We start from the raw sequence: 13,942 nt of genomic DNA on the forward strand, positions 1-13,942 counted from the left end.
AGCTTCAGAAGTTTGCAGAGGTGCAGCACCCCAAATCCCGCGGCACCCTCTGCCCTGCAAGCTGTCCTGGCGGATGCCTGAGGCCCACAGCCAGAGAGGTGCTTTGCTCACTCCTCTCCAGACAGAAGGGCCCACGTGGGGACAGCAGCTCTGCAGCCTTCTGGAACCCCCCAGTGCTGTGCGCTGGCAGTCAAGAAAGATCCCGACTGCAAAGCGTTCAGCAAAGCCATTTATTCCACTTTCCTGCTCCCACAGATCTCCAGATAGAAACCCACATGAGTTTGTCCCCGGGCCCCAGAGGGAATTCAGTGCACGTCACCCCGGGCACCGGCATTCCAAAGGGAGCCCGGCCTCACTGCTGCCAGCAGAGCAGAGCCCATCTGCCCACGGCGGCAAAGGCGCTTTACCAGCAGCCTTATTCCTCAGCCGTGCCCACTGCAAAACACAGCTGCGTCCGAGTCAACGTAGGGCATCTCAAAGTAAGTTTTGTTCCTTAAAAATGAAACCGGGACCTGAAAGCAGCAGTGTGTCCCTGAAATCAAAGCGTAATTCTAAGGCTTCAGCACCTTCACATAAGCACATGAACTCTCTGCAGGGGGCTGCGCAGATTGATCTGGGAAGCTCGCTAGAGTTTAATGGCCATAAAAATACATAGCTTTCCCCTGCTTCAGACAATTCCAAACCCTCCTGGCTACACAGCGGAATCTCGCAGCCAGCAACTGGTTGGGAAGTTAGAAGAAAGTCTCTAGTCTCCTCACCCACTTTTAATCAATTACAAACACGGGGGCATCACTCCATGGCCTCAGCCACCGGCTGCTCCAGCACAGCGTCTGCCCCGGGCTGCGCGTGCAGCTCCGCCACCACGGCCTCAGCCCCCGGCACGGCCGCCAGATGCTCCAGCACAGCCTGGCTCTCCAGCCCGGCCGCCTGCTGCTCTGCCAGCTCGGCCGCAGCGTGCGCAGCTGCCTGGTTCTCTCCGCTATCTGCGTATTCATTGCCTGCTCTGGCGGCCGCCGCCAGCTCGTTCGCCTGCTTAGCTGCTGCCACAGCCGCGTGGTCGATCGCCGGCTTCTTCGGCTTCTGCGTGGCAGCCACCGCCTCGGCCAGCTTCTCCTCCGGCACCATGTTCAAGATCTTCAGAGCAAAGAGCAGCTGGAATTTGGCAGTTCCAACGAAGGAGTTGGCCAGGAAGTTTGGCAGCCCACCCATGCGATCTTTCTGGGTGTAGAGGGGGACACGGACCATGCCCATCACCTGCAACGGCACGGAGAACGACTCAGCGGAGACCACGACACCCCCCCCCAGCCCCGCACCCTCACCCCAGGACCCCCAGCCCACAGCCCCGGTGCTTGGTCCCCCCCCTGCCCCCACCGCAGCCTGCTCTCACCTGCCTCCAGCCGCACTGAAGCCCCTGTGCTGTCTCTCCCCGCACCCCCAGTTCCCTGCTCTCCCAGTTCCAGCCCCGTTCCCCGGTGAATCCCGCTGCCCGGGCTGCTCTGGGCACCCCTGCTTTCCCCTCCACGCTCGGCCCTGCCTGGGGGCACCGCAGCGCACCCGCGCATCCTCAGCCACGCCACAACCCAGGGCCTGCCAGCTCTGCTCCCACTGGCACCCCCTGAGTGCTCAGTGGAGACCCCCACGCCTCGCTCTGCCCGTAGGGCAGCTGAGCCGCGCAGGAGGAGCTCGAGCCCCTGCTCCGCCTCCGTGCGACCCCCGGCGAGCTGAGCTTCTGCGAGGCGGACCCCACCCACATCCTCGACGCAGAGCGGGTAAACGGGGCTCTTCGCCGCCGAGGCTGCGAGGGGCAGGGCTGGAGCTCGCCGCAGCCCAGGGCCCGCGGTACAGCCCCGTGCCGGCTGCGGAGCTCCCGGGGGCCGCCGACGGCTCCACGTGTTCCCCGCGGCGGGCGGGGCGGCCCAGCAGCCCTACGGCGGGGGGCGGGAAGGGGAAGCTTTGTGTTCCCCGCAGCCTCGCGCGGCCCCTCCCCACGCGCCCCACCTCCAGCCCGTGGTCTCGGGAGTGCACCGCGCTGATCTCGATGGTGTGCAGCTCCTCCAGGGTCAGCTGCCGGGCGTATAAGTGAGCCACCACGCGATGCGGCCCGTCCGTCAGGTGCGAGCACAGGTAGTCGGCCTCCGTCAGGCGCACGCAGCCCAGGCCCAGGCCCAGCACCCGGTTCAGACCGTCCTCCAGGGACCAGTACCGGCGGTCCACGAACCCCCCGGGGAAGCCCAGTAGGCCGTCAAAGCGCATCTGCATCTGCAATAGGGGGCGGGGGTTAACGGGCCGGGCCCGAAACGCGCCGCCCTGGGCCCCGCGCCCCGACTACGGCCCCGGCCCCATCCCGCGTCCCCTTCTCCCGGCCCCGGCCCCGGTCCCCGTGCCCCTGCCCCGCCCGCCCGCGGCCGCTCACCAGCACGGCGTAGCGCAGCGGGATGCGGCCGAACAGCATGCCCGGGTTGGGCGCGTACAGCATGGCGTGGCACGAGTGGCTCCAGCCCGGGCCCAGCCGCATGGCCTCGTACCGCGTCAGCGGCTTCAGCTCGGGCACGCCGGGCACCCCCAGCGTCGGCAGCGGCGGGAGGGACCCCGCGCCCGCCGGCAACGCTCCTACGGCCGCCATCACTCCCATGGCTCCCATGGCCGCCATCGCCTCGCCGCCCGCCCGCCGGCCCGCTCTGCGCACGCGCGGACGCGGCGACGTCGGGGGGCGGGACCGACGGCCGCCGAGAGCCAACGACGGCCCGCCGTGCGCCGCGCGACCAATCGGAGCGCGGCTCCGCCCGCCAATCCCCGCGGCCGTCCTCGGAAGGGGCGGCCAATCGCGGCGGCGCCCCGCGGTCCCGTGACCGGCTGCCAATGGGGACGCGCGCCACCGCCCGCGCCGCGCGCCATACTAGGTAGCGGCCGCTCGAGGCTCGCGGCGCCGCAGCCCAATGAGATCAAAGCTGGGGGAGGGCGCGCGGCCTTCCCAGCATCCCCCGCGCGGCGCCGCCGAACAGCACGCCGGGAACGAGGCGGGCACGCGCAGCCCCGCCCCCCGCCGGACCCCGCCCCGTCCCGCCCGCCCCGTCCCGCAGCAGGAGGTCGGATGCGGGGCACACCGCGCCTTTATTCCTACAAACGTAGAAACGCGCGGCGCGGCGCCGCCCGGGCACGAAGCGGAACGAAGGCACACGGCGGCGCCGCCCGGTCCCCGCGGCCGGGAAGGGGCGGGACGGGGCGCGGCGCTCCGCTCCGTGCGCGGCGCTCCCGGGGAGACGCGCGGGGCCGCGGCGCCGTCCCGGGCGGGCGCGGAGCGTACATCGGCGGCAGCGTTCGTCCTCCCCGGTCCCAACCGCCCCTCGCGGCCGCGGGCGCGGCCCCGCCCCGGGGATCCCGCGGGCACGGCTCCGGGCGCGGGGCCGCTCACGAGAGGCGGTGCTCGTCCTCCAGGTGCAGGCGCGTCTGCTCGAACAGAAGGGGCTGCGTGGGGCTGGCGGAGCCGCGGCCGGGCGGCGTCTGCGTGAAGTCGGACGAACCTGCGGGACGAGGAGGAGAGCTGCGGTCGGCCGTAGGGTCACGCAGTCCCGCGGCTGCAGGGCGGGAGGGGAGGGGAGGGGAAGGGGTGCGCGCGGGGCCGGAACGTGCAGGGGTGGCCGAGGCAGAAGAGCCGCAGCCCCGCCGGGCTCTGGCAGTAGCAGACCGTGGGTGCTCCGCGGCGGCCCAGCGCCTGTTAGGGTGGGTATGGGGCCGTGGGGAGGAAGGGGTGGAGGGCAGCGCCAGGACGGCCGGCACGGATTGCTGGGGGGGAGGGAGGGGGGCGGTGGCTCCCAGGGCCAGGATCGGCCCCAGCGGCAAGGGGGGCACGGCCATTCTCGCCCACGGCTGTCCCAGGGTTGCTGCTGCCCCACCACAGTGATGCATAAGAAGAACGAAGACATACCAGCTTACTCCTCTATACCAATAGAGCAGGAATCGGGACCCAGTGCTGCCCAAGACAGGAGGGAGGAAGGCAGACAGAGAGGGAAGGAGACATTAGAGAGGTGCTCTGCACAGCCTGCGGCTCTATGGAAGAAAACAGGCTGCAACGAGAACGGTGGGGGCGAGGCCCAGCGCTGCACTGCACAGCCATAGTGCCAGCAAGGCATGGCCCACTGCCCAGGGCTGGGCTAGTGCCCCTCCTTGGGGTCAAAGGGCATTTTGAGGCTGTGTTTGGTGCTGGGAAACAGGAGCAGGGAGGTCAGAGCCCAGGCGCTAAGCTCTCAGCCCAGCCCTTGCTCGTTCTGGCCCATGTGGGCAGCATCCTGCCTGGCAGGCACAGGAGGCCACGTGCCAACAGTCCCGGATGCTGTACCAACGGCTTGGCCCAGAGAGGAGAAAGGAGGGAAGGACAGAAACAGAAGGGTGGGGGAGGTAGAGAGAGAAAGGAGGATGTTCCCTCTGTTAGTCCCCCTCACGCCCAGCAGCCAGCTCTGTGCACCGGGGGGATGCAGAGCCTGTGCTCCAGGCAGATCCTGGCCCCTGGCGTGACATCCAGGCCCCCGAGGAGGTAGGGCTGCAGCACTCTGGGAAGCCAGCAGTGAGGTATGGAACCCACAGCCTCCCCCTCAGCCATCCCACAGCACAGCACACACCTCCGGCCCCAGCAGTGCAGCCATTACCTGGCAGGTAGACATCAACTGGAGGGTCAGTGTCCGACTGCGTCAGGCTCCTGTGCTCACCGCAGCCACCATCCTGCAGGACGTCTTCAACAGAGGGAGGGCAGCCACCTGGAAGCAGCCAGGAGTGCTGCAGTCAGTGCCAGCCGTGAGGAAGCAGCAGCTCAGTGCTGACAGGCTGCTCTTCGTACACGGGCTGATGTCTCCACCTGCACCCAGTGCACCCCTCTCGCCCCATCCTCATGTCCTGAGTACCACACCCCCTCCCCGTGGCACAGGACACACTGCACAGCCCTGTCTCAGCAGAACCACAGCAGTACGTGCCATCTGCCCTTCAGCAGTGAGGGCAAACAGCTCATGGCGTGCACAGCTGTAGCCAGTGCTGCCCTGGGAGAAGCTGGATCCATAGCTGGGCACAGCTTTCCTACCATGCAACATGACACATGGCACCAGGGGCAGTGGGCAACAGCTGCATGAGGAATCAGGTGTGGGCTTTGCAGATGAGCTGAACCCCTCACCCAGGCTCCAGGATCTGCAGCTTTGCCTATCAACCCCCAGAGGCTCTCTCAGCCATCCCTGCCAAAGGACTGAACATGGGTACAGGCAGTGAGGAGGGAAGGAGCCCAGCTCTGCTGTCTGGAACGCAGAACTTCAAGCAAGGAGAGACGCCTGACAAATAAACTGGGGAGATCTGTTGGCTTTGCTCCCCCCCCCCCCCCCCCACTTCTCAGAAGAAACCCTGGCAACTTCCTCTGGTGAAGCACAGCATCTCAGAGCAATGGATTTCAGGGGTTAGACAGTTCTGAACTTGTATGTCCACTGCCTGTCTCCTTCAACACGCAACACAACCCAGGTCTGATAGCCCCCAGGGCTGAATGCACACTCACTCTTCTGTAGGGATGAGCTGTCCTCCATCTCTTCCCCTGCCACACTCTGTAAGGAGAAACAGCACAAGTTACTTCAGCCTTTCCTCCACTTGTCTCTTCCTCTAACTTTCTCCAGAGTGATGCCTGAGGCAGGGACTCATTCCAGGGAGAGAGCAAGGGGCCAGTGCTGGTGCTGTGGCACTACAGGGTGTTTTACAGGCAACAGCAGCAGAAGAGCTCTGTGGATGCTGGACGTACAACGTTCGGCTTCCCTCTCAAACTGCTCAGCTCCTCCAGGAACACACAGGGCAAATGTCAGCCCTGATGTGCACTGACTGCAGCTCTTCCACCTCACAGTTCCCAAAGCCAAGTTAGGCGCACAGGCTGTGTCCTGAAGCATGAAGCCTGGTGGGTGGGTGGGTGGAGGCAGACCAGACTGCTGACTCTGGGCTGTCTATGACCTGTCACATTGAGGATGCAGTGACCCCTCAGGAAACGGTTTGAGCCCCAGAAGCCCCACAGAACAGCTCTGGCTCAGAGCACAGACTTACTTCTGGGGAGCTGGTCTCCCTCACGACCAGCTCACCCCCGCCCAGTGCTGGCTGTGAGTCCGAGTCCTCGGAGAGCTTCTCTTCATCCTCCTCGTGGATTGGGGATGAGGGAGACCGTAGCGTGCTGCAGCAAGAGAAACTCTGTTTGCTGGTGGCAGTTCCAGGTGTCACCACCCTGCCCCATCCCTCTGCCCAACCCACCTTCCCCCAGCAGCGTAAGTTAACTCAGAGCAGGAGCTCAAACTATTGAGCCAGATTCACCACAGCTCTAAAGATCAGCTACACAGAGAGCAGCAGCAGCTCTGTGACACAGCCACAAGTCCCTGCTGGCTGCCAGGATGTTCAGTGTACTTCTAGCACAGCTCTGATTCCACGTCTTAGCAAAGTGACACAGAAGCAGTTTCAGTCTGTTTCTTTCACTTCCTTTTCCTTCTCCTCCTCCTGACAGTTTGAGGATCTTTCTCCTCTGCCAGATTTTTGACATGGTTGGCCAAGAGGGTTCAGAACTAGTAAGCACCTACAAGTTGTGTGCAGGAAGAAACTTAACCTGCACCTCCCAGGGCAGCACCACCTCCACCTCATTCTCCGTATGCCTACCTGTCAAACCAGAACAAGGATGGAGAGGGCAGTTGGGTCTGGGGGAGCAGAGCCTGTGGGACAGGATGGAAGAGCACACAATGTGCGATCCCAGCCCTGGCCCCTTCTGCTGTTCGGGGTCATGCCAAGCCCTGGAGTGGGCTCTGTTTGGCAGGTAATGACTTGCTGTTGTTGATGAGGTGGCAAAAACTAGCGGGCAGCTGGAACACAGCAAGCAGTGCCCAAAGAAACGCAGCACGACCCTGTCTGACTCAGCTTTCTGTATGGCCCAGCAAGGGATGCTCCACAGGATCCACATCTACATCCTCAACCCAAAGCCATCAGAGGAAACCTCAGAAAACAACTAAAGGATCTCAGCATTTTGTCCTCTGAAATTCAGGCCACTTCTCCATTCTTCTGTTCCCAGGAAACTCCATGGAAAGCTGAAATCCAGCAAGGTTTGGATGTCACGTGCAAGTGGAGGCACTAGCTGCATTGGAAAGGAAGACATTTCCACCCAAAGTCTGGGTGAAATTTCCTTACTAAAAATCCTTTTCCTTTGGATGTCAAAGCTAACTCCCAGGAGACATAAGCTGGTCACTTCAGGGTGAACACAGAGGTGGTATCCTAGTTCTCTCACTGCCATGAGTACCTACTGGCCTCCTAAGAGGATGAGCTAGCAGTGCCACCAGTGATGGCACCACCCAGAGACACAGCACCCTTTCAGCACGCAGTACACGTGGCCACAAGGCCTCAGGGCTTACAAAGGAGCAGACCCCTCTGCCCCCATGCTGACCTATCTGGAGACTTGCTCCGCTTGCCCTTCTGGTGGCTGCTCTCCACGGCTCTGTCCATCCCAACATGTGGTCGGTTTGCAGGGGGCATCCCATCCACCATGCCAGAGTAGTTGATTTCATCATACAGAGGAGCTGACGGGATGGAGGGGGACACAGAGCGAAGGCCATTCAGAGCTTCCAGCAAGGAAATAGGCTCATAGCCTGGAGGGATGTTGTCAGAGCTCTGTGGGTGAGAAGAGAGGGGCACGTTAAGAAACCCTCACCAGGCTGGAGACATAGGAAATGGGACGCTCAGCTGCCACCCAATAAGAACCCCACCACTGCTTCCAACTGTGTACATGCAGCTGTTTCACTGCACCACCAGAGTCACTGAGAGAGTCACAGGAGTGACTCTTTAGATGAGAGCTGGCCCTGCAAAACTACAGCACTTGCACTTTTTCCACTGACTGTGTTCCCTCAGCTGCTAATGCAGACCCTGCACAGTCACCTTTGCTAACATACTGAAAGGGATCACAGAACCACTGACCCCATAGGCAGGAAGCAAAACCGCGCATTTCCATTCCCTCTATGACTCAGTTTAGCTGCCAGCCAAAGGGAACCTTCCAAAGCTACTCAACCAGCAATGGTTCAACTCCAAAAATCTTCTTGATCAATAAGGCCCTGCAGACTCAAGAGGTAAATGGAGTTTATGCTGTAACCCAGCATGCCACAGGAGGCCCAGCCCACTGCAAATGAAGAGGCAAGACCACAGCAGCCCAAGCTTAGATTAATTTAATCTCTTCCAGCCTTGCATCCTCAGGGAGGTTGTTGTATGCTGTACCAAAGATAGTGTTGCTGCTGAGCCTGGCCATGATCTCTGTAGCTTCTGAGCTGGACCTCCCGGTCATGCAGCTGCAGACCAAACTCCTCAGGAACTTATTCCATTACAGCCACTAAGTTGAGGGTGAGTTGATAGCTGAACTGACTCACCTGTGGTCACAGAAGGAGCTAGATCTGATGGAGGAAGAAAGAATGAGTGGCAGCTGGGGTCAAGAATCAATCTATATCCTCTAAAAAGTAGCCCTGTGACATTAATGACCTCGTGCCCAAGACCACAGATGGGGACTGTGAGATACTCAAATCAACCTGGACCAGGACTGGCTCACAGTTGCTGCTACCTGCACAACAGAGGTTCAAGAGCCACAAGCACAGAGGCATTTGATTTCCATACAGCAGCTCAGAGGTGCTATTTTGTAGACACAAAATTCAGGAAAACAAAAGCCATTGGCTCAAGTCTGGGGGAACATTTTCTCCTGCCTTTGAAAAGCGAGGCCTGCGGGCTCAAAGGCTGCTCACTGTGTTTCACTCGGTGAACGCACAGGTTGTACAGCACCACTCAGAGGCTGGAGGAGGATCTCAGCTACTGCCTACATCCTGGATGAAAGCTTCTGAGCTTTCAGTCTGGAGAGACACTGCCCTCTCCTGGGCCACTTTCCACTACAGCACTCCCAGAGCTTCAGCAGAAGTACTGGTTGCTGTCTGAGGCTTTCGCAGAGCCAGGCTCACACCGAACTTGTGACAGCCCCATTACTGAACCCAGGCTTAAATTTTCTCCAGATCTGATAAGCCACATTCCTCCTCAGCCTGAGCATCTAGACCAGCATGAGGAAAACTGCAGACTCCTTAATACTGTTGACAACTGTAGTTACATAGGATGACATGAGAGCCCCTTCCTGGGGTAGGGGGGGGCCTCCCTCACCTTTCCCCCTCCCAGCTGCTGGTCCCCCACAATTGTCTTTCATGCTGTCCTCAGCATGACATTCCAGTTACACACTCTCACACCATATCTGACAATCCTCAACAAAACAAGTTCTATCCTTCCTGTTCCTATAAAAGCAAAGCAGTCCATTGCAGCTAGGAGTCCTAATGCAAGACCAAGTCCAGCTGTGCCTATTTGCCTACCTCTATGTGTCAGAACCAGTGTGAGAACCACAGTGAGAAGTGCACACACCAAACCAGATGAGACAAGTGAGAGGAAGCTTTTGGGTGAGCCAAGGGGACAGCAGCTTGCCTATGTTCCTACAAAGCTATGAAATGTCTTCTGCAGCCAAGCTCAGGACTCAGAGGCAGTCACTCACTGGGTCCCTCTGGTTTACTCCTCCACACGCAAGCCAGAAAGGTTAGTGATCATTTGTGCAGGCTGTGAGCATCTCACCACTAACATAGAGACAGTGCTCATGTGTTGCAGGCTGTGCAGGAGCACAAGTCAAATCCAGCATTTTAGCAAGCCCTCATGTTTGTAACACTTTCATGTGCTAGTGATGCCGCTGGCAAATAATTGCCATGGGATACAAATACAACTAAGTCCACTTACTGTTTTCCTTTTAGGTTTCCTGCTGGGCAGGGTGACAGTGTTCACTTTAGGGGGTTTAAAGGGACACTGTCAAGAGAAAACCATGTTTTAAAGTAGATTTTTTTTTTCCTGGAAGTTAGCAACACAGAGACACCCAGCATCTCACCTTGCTCCAGGTGACAGTGCCTGCTCTCCTCTACGCTACACTCTGCCCTTCAGTTTCTTCCCCCGCCCTATTTCTCAGCCCCAACTGTAGGCAGCAGGGCTACAGTGCTGAAGAGGATACACGGATAAAACCAGGCTGTTCCTGTAACAAGCTGTTTCTGTTCTCATTAAGGCCTGCAAGATCATCTAGAGGCAGAACTCCTCCTCACTCTGACCTCATGTCTCACCAGAGCCAGCTGTGCAATAGCAGGGCTCAGGCAATGAGCTTCTGCCCTCAGCACACCAGAGGCATGTGATTTGGCCTGCGGGCCAACAGCACTGCATTTTCCATCCTGCACTCACTCAGCTGCCTCCCAGACTCCAATCACTCAGGGAAGCTGGCACAAAGAGGCCTTTCTCCTACTGTGGTGAGTATCCCAGAGCCATGGGGTTTCATCACAACATGCTGCCACATAGACATGCATGAGAGTTGAATGGTAACCCTATTTGCCCAGCCTGTTGTCCCAGCATCTACCACATTTCTGTACCTTTACTACTACTAAGATATGAAAACAGAAGTCCCAGCTCTGTAGAAGAGTTAAGGAAAGCCACTGCATAACACAGGAAGGCTTTACTCAAAGGCCTGAGCATACCTCCTGAGGTCTGAGGGACACAGGCCAACAGGCCAAGAGACTTGTGCATACACAAGCTGTCTGCCCAAGGTGAGACCAGCATCCAGGTTTTGTGTAAAGGGTTACAGTGAGTTACTTACAGAGTGCTCATCGTGGTCAACGCTCTGTGCCAGGACGGGGCTGAATGACACTGGTGACAGAGCCCCCGGCTTCTTCCTCACAGCTCGGATCTGCAGCAGGGCACGGAAGGCTAGGAGAAAAGAGCACACAGGTGAACAGACAGCCGCAGCACAGTGAGCCCTCGGCCTTCCCATCACAACAGCCTACATCTGCTCTTTGTGCCCACAGTCCCATTTTCTATCTGCAGATCTTTAATACTGTCGGTTTCTCAGTGCCAAAGGCACATGTGAATGAGCTAGACATCTGTTCTGATGCAGCTGTAAGAACCTGTTTGTACACCAGGAAAAGCCCAGGCATTTCCCTACTTCTTACTGCACCCAGCCACTTGCAAGATTGGACTAAAGTCAGAGGTGCAAATCTATCCCCACTGCCTCTGCACTCCCCAGATACAGATTCCCAGGAAGTCCAGCATGTGGACACCTTCCAAATATAAACAACCTACTCCACTGCAGAACGCAGATGAGATAATGCTGTTCCATATCTCAAGTTGTGCTACTTATAGTCAAGGCTGTCTGGCACTTCCTCTGATAAGATCTTGCTTTCAGTTACTGTATCTTTGCCAAGTTTGAACTTTTTAGATTTAATTTCTCAGGCCAAACATCTGTCTTAAGCTCTTTATCTTTTTCTTAAGATGGAACAATCAAATATCTCCAAGATAAAGCACAGGGTGAAACACATGGATTTGCTACTCCAGCCAAGACACAGGCACTTTCTCAGAACTCCTACATCTCTGTGCTTTTGCAAAAAGACAAGGCACTTAGCAAGTACTGTCTGAATGTCAGAATGGGTATTTTATTTATTCCAACTTTGGGAACTAAGCAGATCCTCTCAACACTCTGGGAGCCTTGAGGGGGAAGAAAATTGGTTCAGTGCACTCAGTGCCCACCTTGCTAGACCCAGAGTAGCAAGAAGGTAGAATCACTGGAGTGATCCACACATAAACAGAAAAGGCAGGAGTGTGCAAGGTAAGAGGCGAGGTTTAGAGAAGGGTGCAGGGCCAGGAAAGCATCACACAGTGACCTGGGGTTTCAGTCTGCTTTAAAAGAAATGCTGAGGGAGTTGTGTTAACAGCACTAGGATGGCACTAAGCCAGTACTGCAATTTCAGCTGCACCAGAGCCAGTGCTGCCATACACCTCACTTACAAGAGAGGCAGCAGAGAGGGCCTTAAGAGGCCCCGGACAAATGCCCTTTCTCCCACTGTATTCCTTCCCTGTTCAAGGATAGTTATTTTAGGTTCCAGGAATCTCCAGACGTCACCCAGAAGAGTGGCACATTTAGTACTGAGCCTTGGGGTGGGGTAAATACAACACATACTCATCCTCACAGCCTGTACTGACTTAACAGAAGTGCAGGAAGGAAGAAAGATGCCCTTGTTTCCTGGGCAGGAAACTCACGCAGCCTGCAGATGGGGCAGTTGTTGGCCTGGTAGCGCAGGGTGTCAGCACAGGAATTACACAGACAGAGGTGTCTGCAGGGCAGAATGAGAGTGTCCCGGAGGTCCGACAGGCAAACCACACACTCGTTGCTGTTGTCACTGTTCTCATCATCTGAAGGCTGAAATGAAAGGCAAAAGTTTGGTATGAGAATGGAAAATGCAAAATAAATAATCTCTCTCCTGCCTTTTCAGATGCTACCTGTTGGCACAGGCAGGCAGAGATTACAGCACTCTTCAGGCAGGACACTGCATTACTTGGAGAGGAAATTCAGCTTGAGTTGCACCATGGCTGCTCCATTGTTTGCAAATCACACACTAATACTCAGAATAGCAGCCCAAGACCAGCACTTCGTATGCTCTGCAGCCCAGATGGCAGCAAAGGGCAGCTCTGCGTAAGGCTACTTCAAGCACAAAGCAGTCACACAACATGCCTGAGGCTGTGCAGCAGACCAGGATTCAGGAGAAGCTCCTGCCTGAAGATAGGCAGTGCTTCTGGTTAAGGCACTTGCATATATATCCCCCGGTGTTATTGATGCTGTGCTCCCTCCTGTACCCAAATCCAGTTTGATCTCACAAGTTCTAGATTGCTCAGTCCCATGCAGTGCTACAGGAACATGCAGTCCTCCCATAACAAAACAGAACAAAACAACAGAAGACGTTCAAAGAGCCACAGCAGAAAAGCATGGACATCAAACACAAGTACCTTGACTGTGGAGAGGCAACACTCATTTACAGTCAATGAGAAAAAAAGAGCCTCTTGGCTGTTCACACTGGGAAGCACCCAGATTGGCCAGTAACCTCAGGGCACCAAGAGCAGCACTTCACACCATCTCCCTTGCTCTGAAACACTGAGGGGCACTGACACCCTCCCCTCCAAGCATTCCGTGCTCCAGGAAATATCCTCATGAGCCTCAGACTATCTGAAATTATCTCAGCACAATCATACTGTTTGAGTCTTACAGAGAAGGCCTATCATCCCTGGGCTTCTTCAGTGCCTGCAGTAATGCCACGGGCTTGGTGGCCATCCTGGGAAGCATCTTTACATTACACTGCCAAAACTTGTACGTAAACTTGAAAGTGGAAGGTGCAAGTTGGAAGCCCGCAGCCCAGGGAGCAGGAGCCTTCTGAGCACCCTTACCTTGGTCTCTTGGTTGTTTTTGTTCTCAATGCCATAGATCTCCTGAAGCAGGTAGCTCACACGGTCAACCTAGGGAGAAAGATAACAGTTGGAGTACCAGCTGCTCTGCCATTGCTCTTTTGAGATGATTTCCCCTCCTTCCCTGTGTCAAAATGTCCATGCAACATCCATGGCAACCGGCTCTCCTAAACTTACTGGAAAACATTAATAGAAACAAACATCACAAAAGATAGCAGGAGAATGAATGTGTCCTTGCCCCGAAGTGGTGCCTACCCCACCTGGTTAAGTTGAGAGCCCAACTGGCCACTTCAGTCACCACCAAGATCACCTCAAATACATTTACTCCGTTTATCACAGAAATCACAAAGTAACATATGCCCCAAATTCACACAAGCCAGAGGAAACCAGCCTTCCACAGTCCCTTCCCTCTGTGAAGCACTGCTTACCTTTAGCCAAGATGGATTTCCATCCATCTTCATAATCTCAGGCAAGGAGAGGCTACAGATGGTCCTCATTGTGGTGCTGTGCCAATGGCTCATTACTAGCATACCTATGGCTGCACTACGCTTCCCTCCTCGTCGCCTGGGAGCATAAGGTCAAGCTGCTGAAGACAAACTATCTCCCTTAGTGCAGTGCCATTTATGACCAT

The 13,942-nt window shown here is 57.0% G+C and overlaps 2 protein-coding genes across 9 annotated transcripts in view; both read right to left on the minus strand.

The window, feature by feature from the left end:
- Positions 1–216: 216 nt before the first annotated feature.
- On the minus strand, positions 217–2,670 carry NUDT16L1 (nudix hydrolase 16 like 1). 2 transcript variants are annotated; one of them, NM_204780.2, is made up of 3 exons: positions 2,414–2,670; positions 1,999–2,259; positions 217–1,254 (listed from the first exon to the last, which is right to left on the minus strand). In NM_204780.2, the coding sequence occupies exons 1-3, from the start codon at positions 2,648–2,650 to the stop codon at positions 790–792; spliced, it is 963 nt and encodes a 320-aa protein (NP_990111.1). In that variant the 5' UTR covers positions 2,651–2,670; the 3' UTR covers positions 217–789. The 2 variants fall into 2 exon arrangements, with proteins under 2 accessions (NP_990111.1, XP_040503251.1); XM_040647317.2 differs by lacking the exon at positions 1,999–2,259.
- Positions 2,671–3,092: 422 nt separating this feature from the next.
- MGRN1 (mahogunin ring finger 1) overlaps positions 3,093–13,942 on the minus strand; it is a 52,274-nt gene continuing 41,424 nt past the window's right edge. For 3 of the 7 annotated variants that reach the window (XM_046900717.1, XM_046900716.1, XM_004945374.5), the window contains exons 9-17: positions 13,294–13,362; positions 12,115–12,274; positions 10,679–10,788; positions 9,784–9,849; positions 7,430–7,653; positions 6,058–6,181; positions 5,528–5,573; positions 4,644–4,751; positions 3,093–3,521 (exon numbers count right to left, since the gene is read on the minus strand). In XM_046900717.1, the coding sequence (XP_046756673.1) occupies positions 3,409–3,521; positions 4,644–4,751; positions 5,528–5,573; positions 6,058–6,181; positions 7,430–7,653; positions 9,784–9,849; positions 10,679–10,788; positions 12,115–12,274; positions 13,294–13,362 (1,020 nt within the window). In that variant the 3' untranslated portion in view covers positions 3,093–3,408. Of the gene's footprint in view, positions 3,522–3,925; positions 3,971–4,643; positions 4,752–5,527; positions 5,574–6,057; positions 6,182–7,429; positions 7,654–9,783; positions 9,850–10,678; positions 10,789–12,114; positions 12,275–13,293; positions 13,363–13,942 lie in introns of all 7 variants that reach the window. The other 4 variants (XM_004945375.5, XM_015294635.4, XM_414957.8 and 1 more) reach the window with 4 other exon arrangements.

Source organism: Gallus gallus, chromosome 14 (genome assembly GCF_016699485.2).
Source record: "Gallus gallus isolate bGalGal1 chromosome 14, bGalGal1.mat.broiler.GRCg7b, whole genome shotgun sequence".
In the NCBI taxonomy this organism is placed as follows: Eukaryota; Metazoa; Chordata; class Aves; order Galliformes; family Phasianidae; genus Gallus; species Gallus gallus.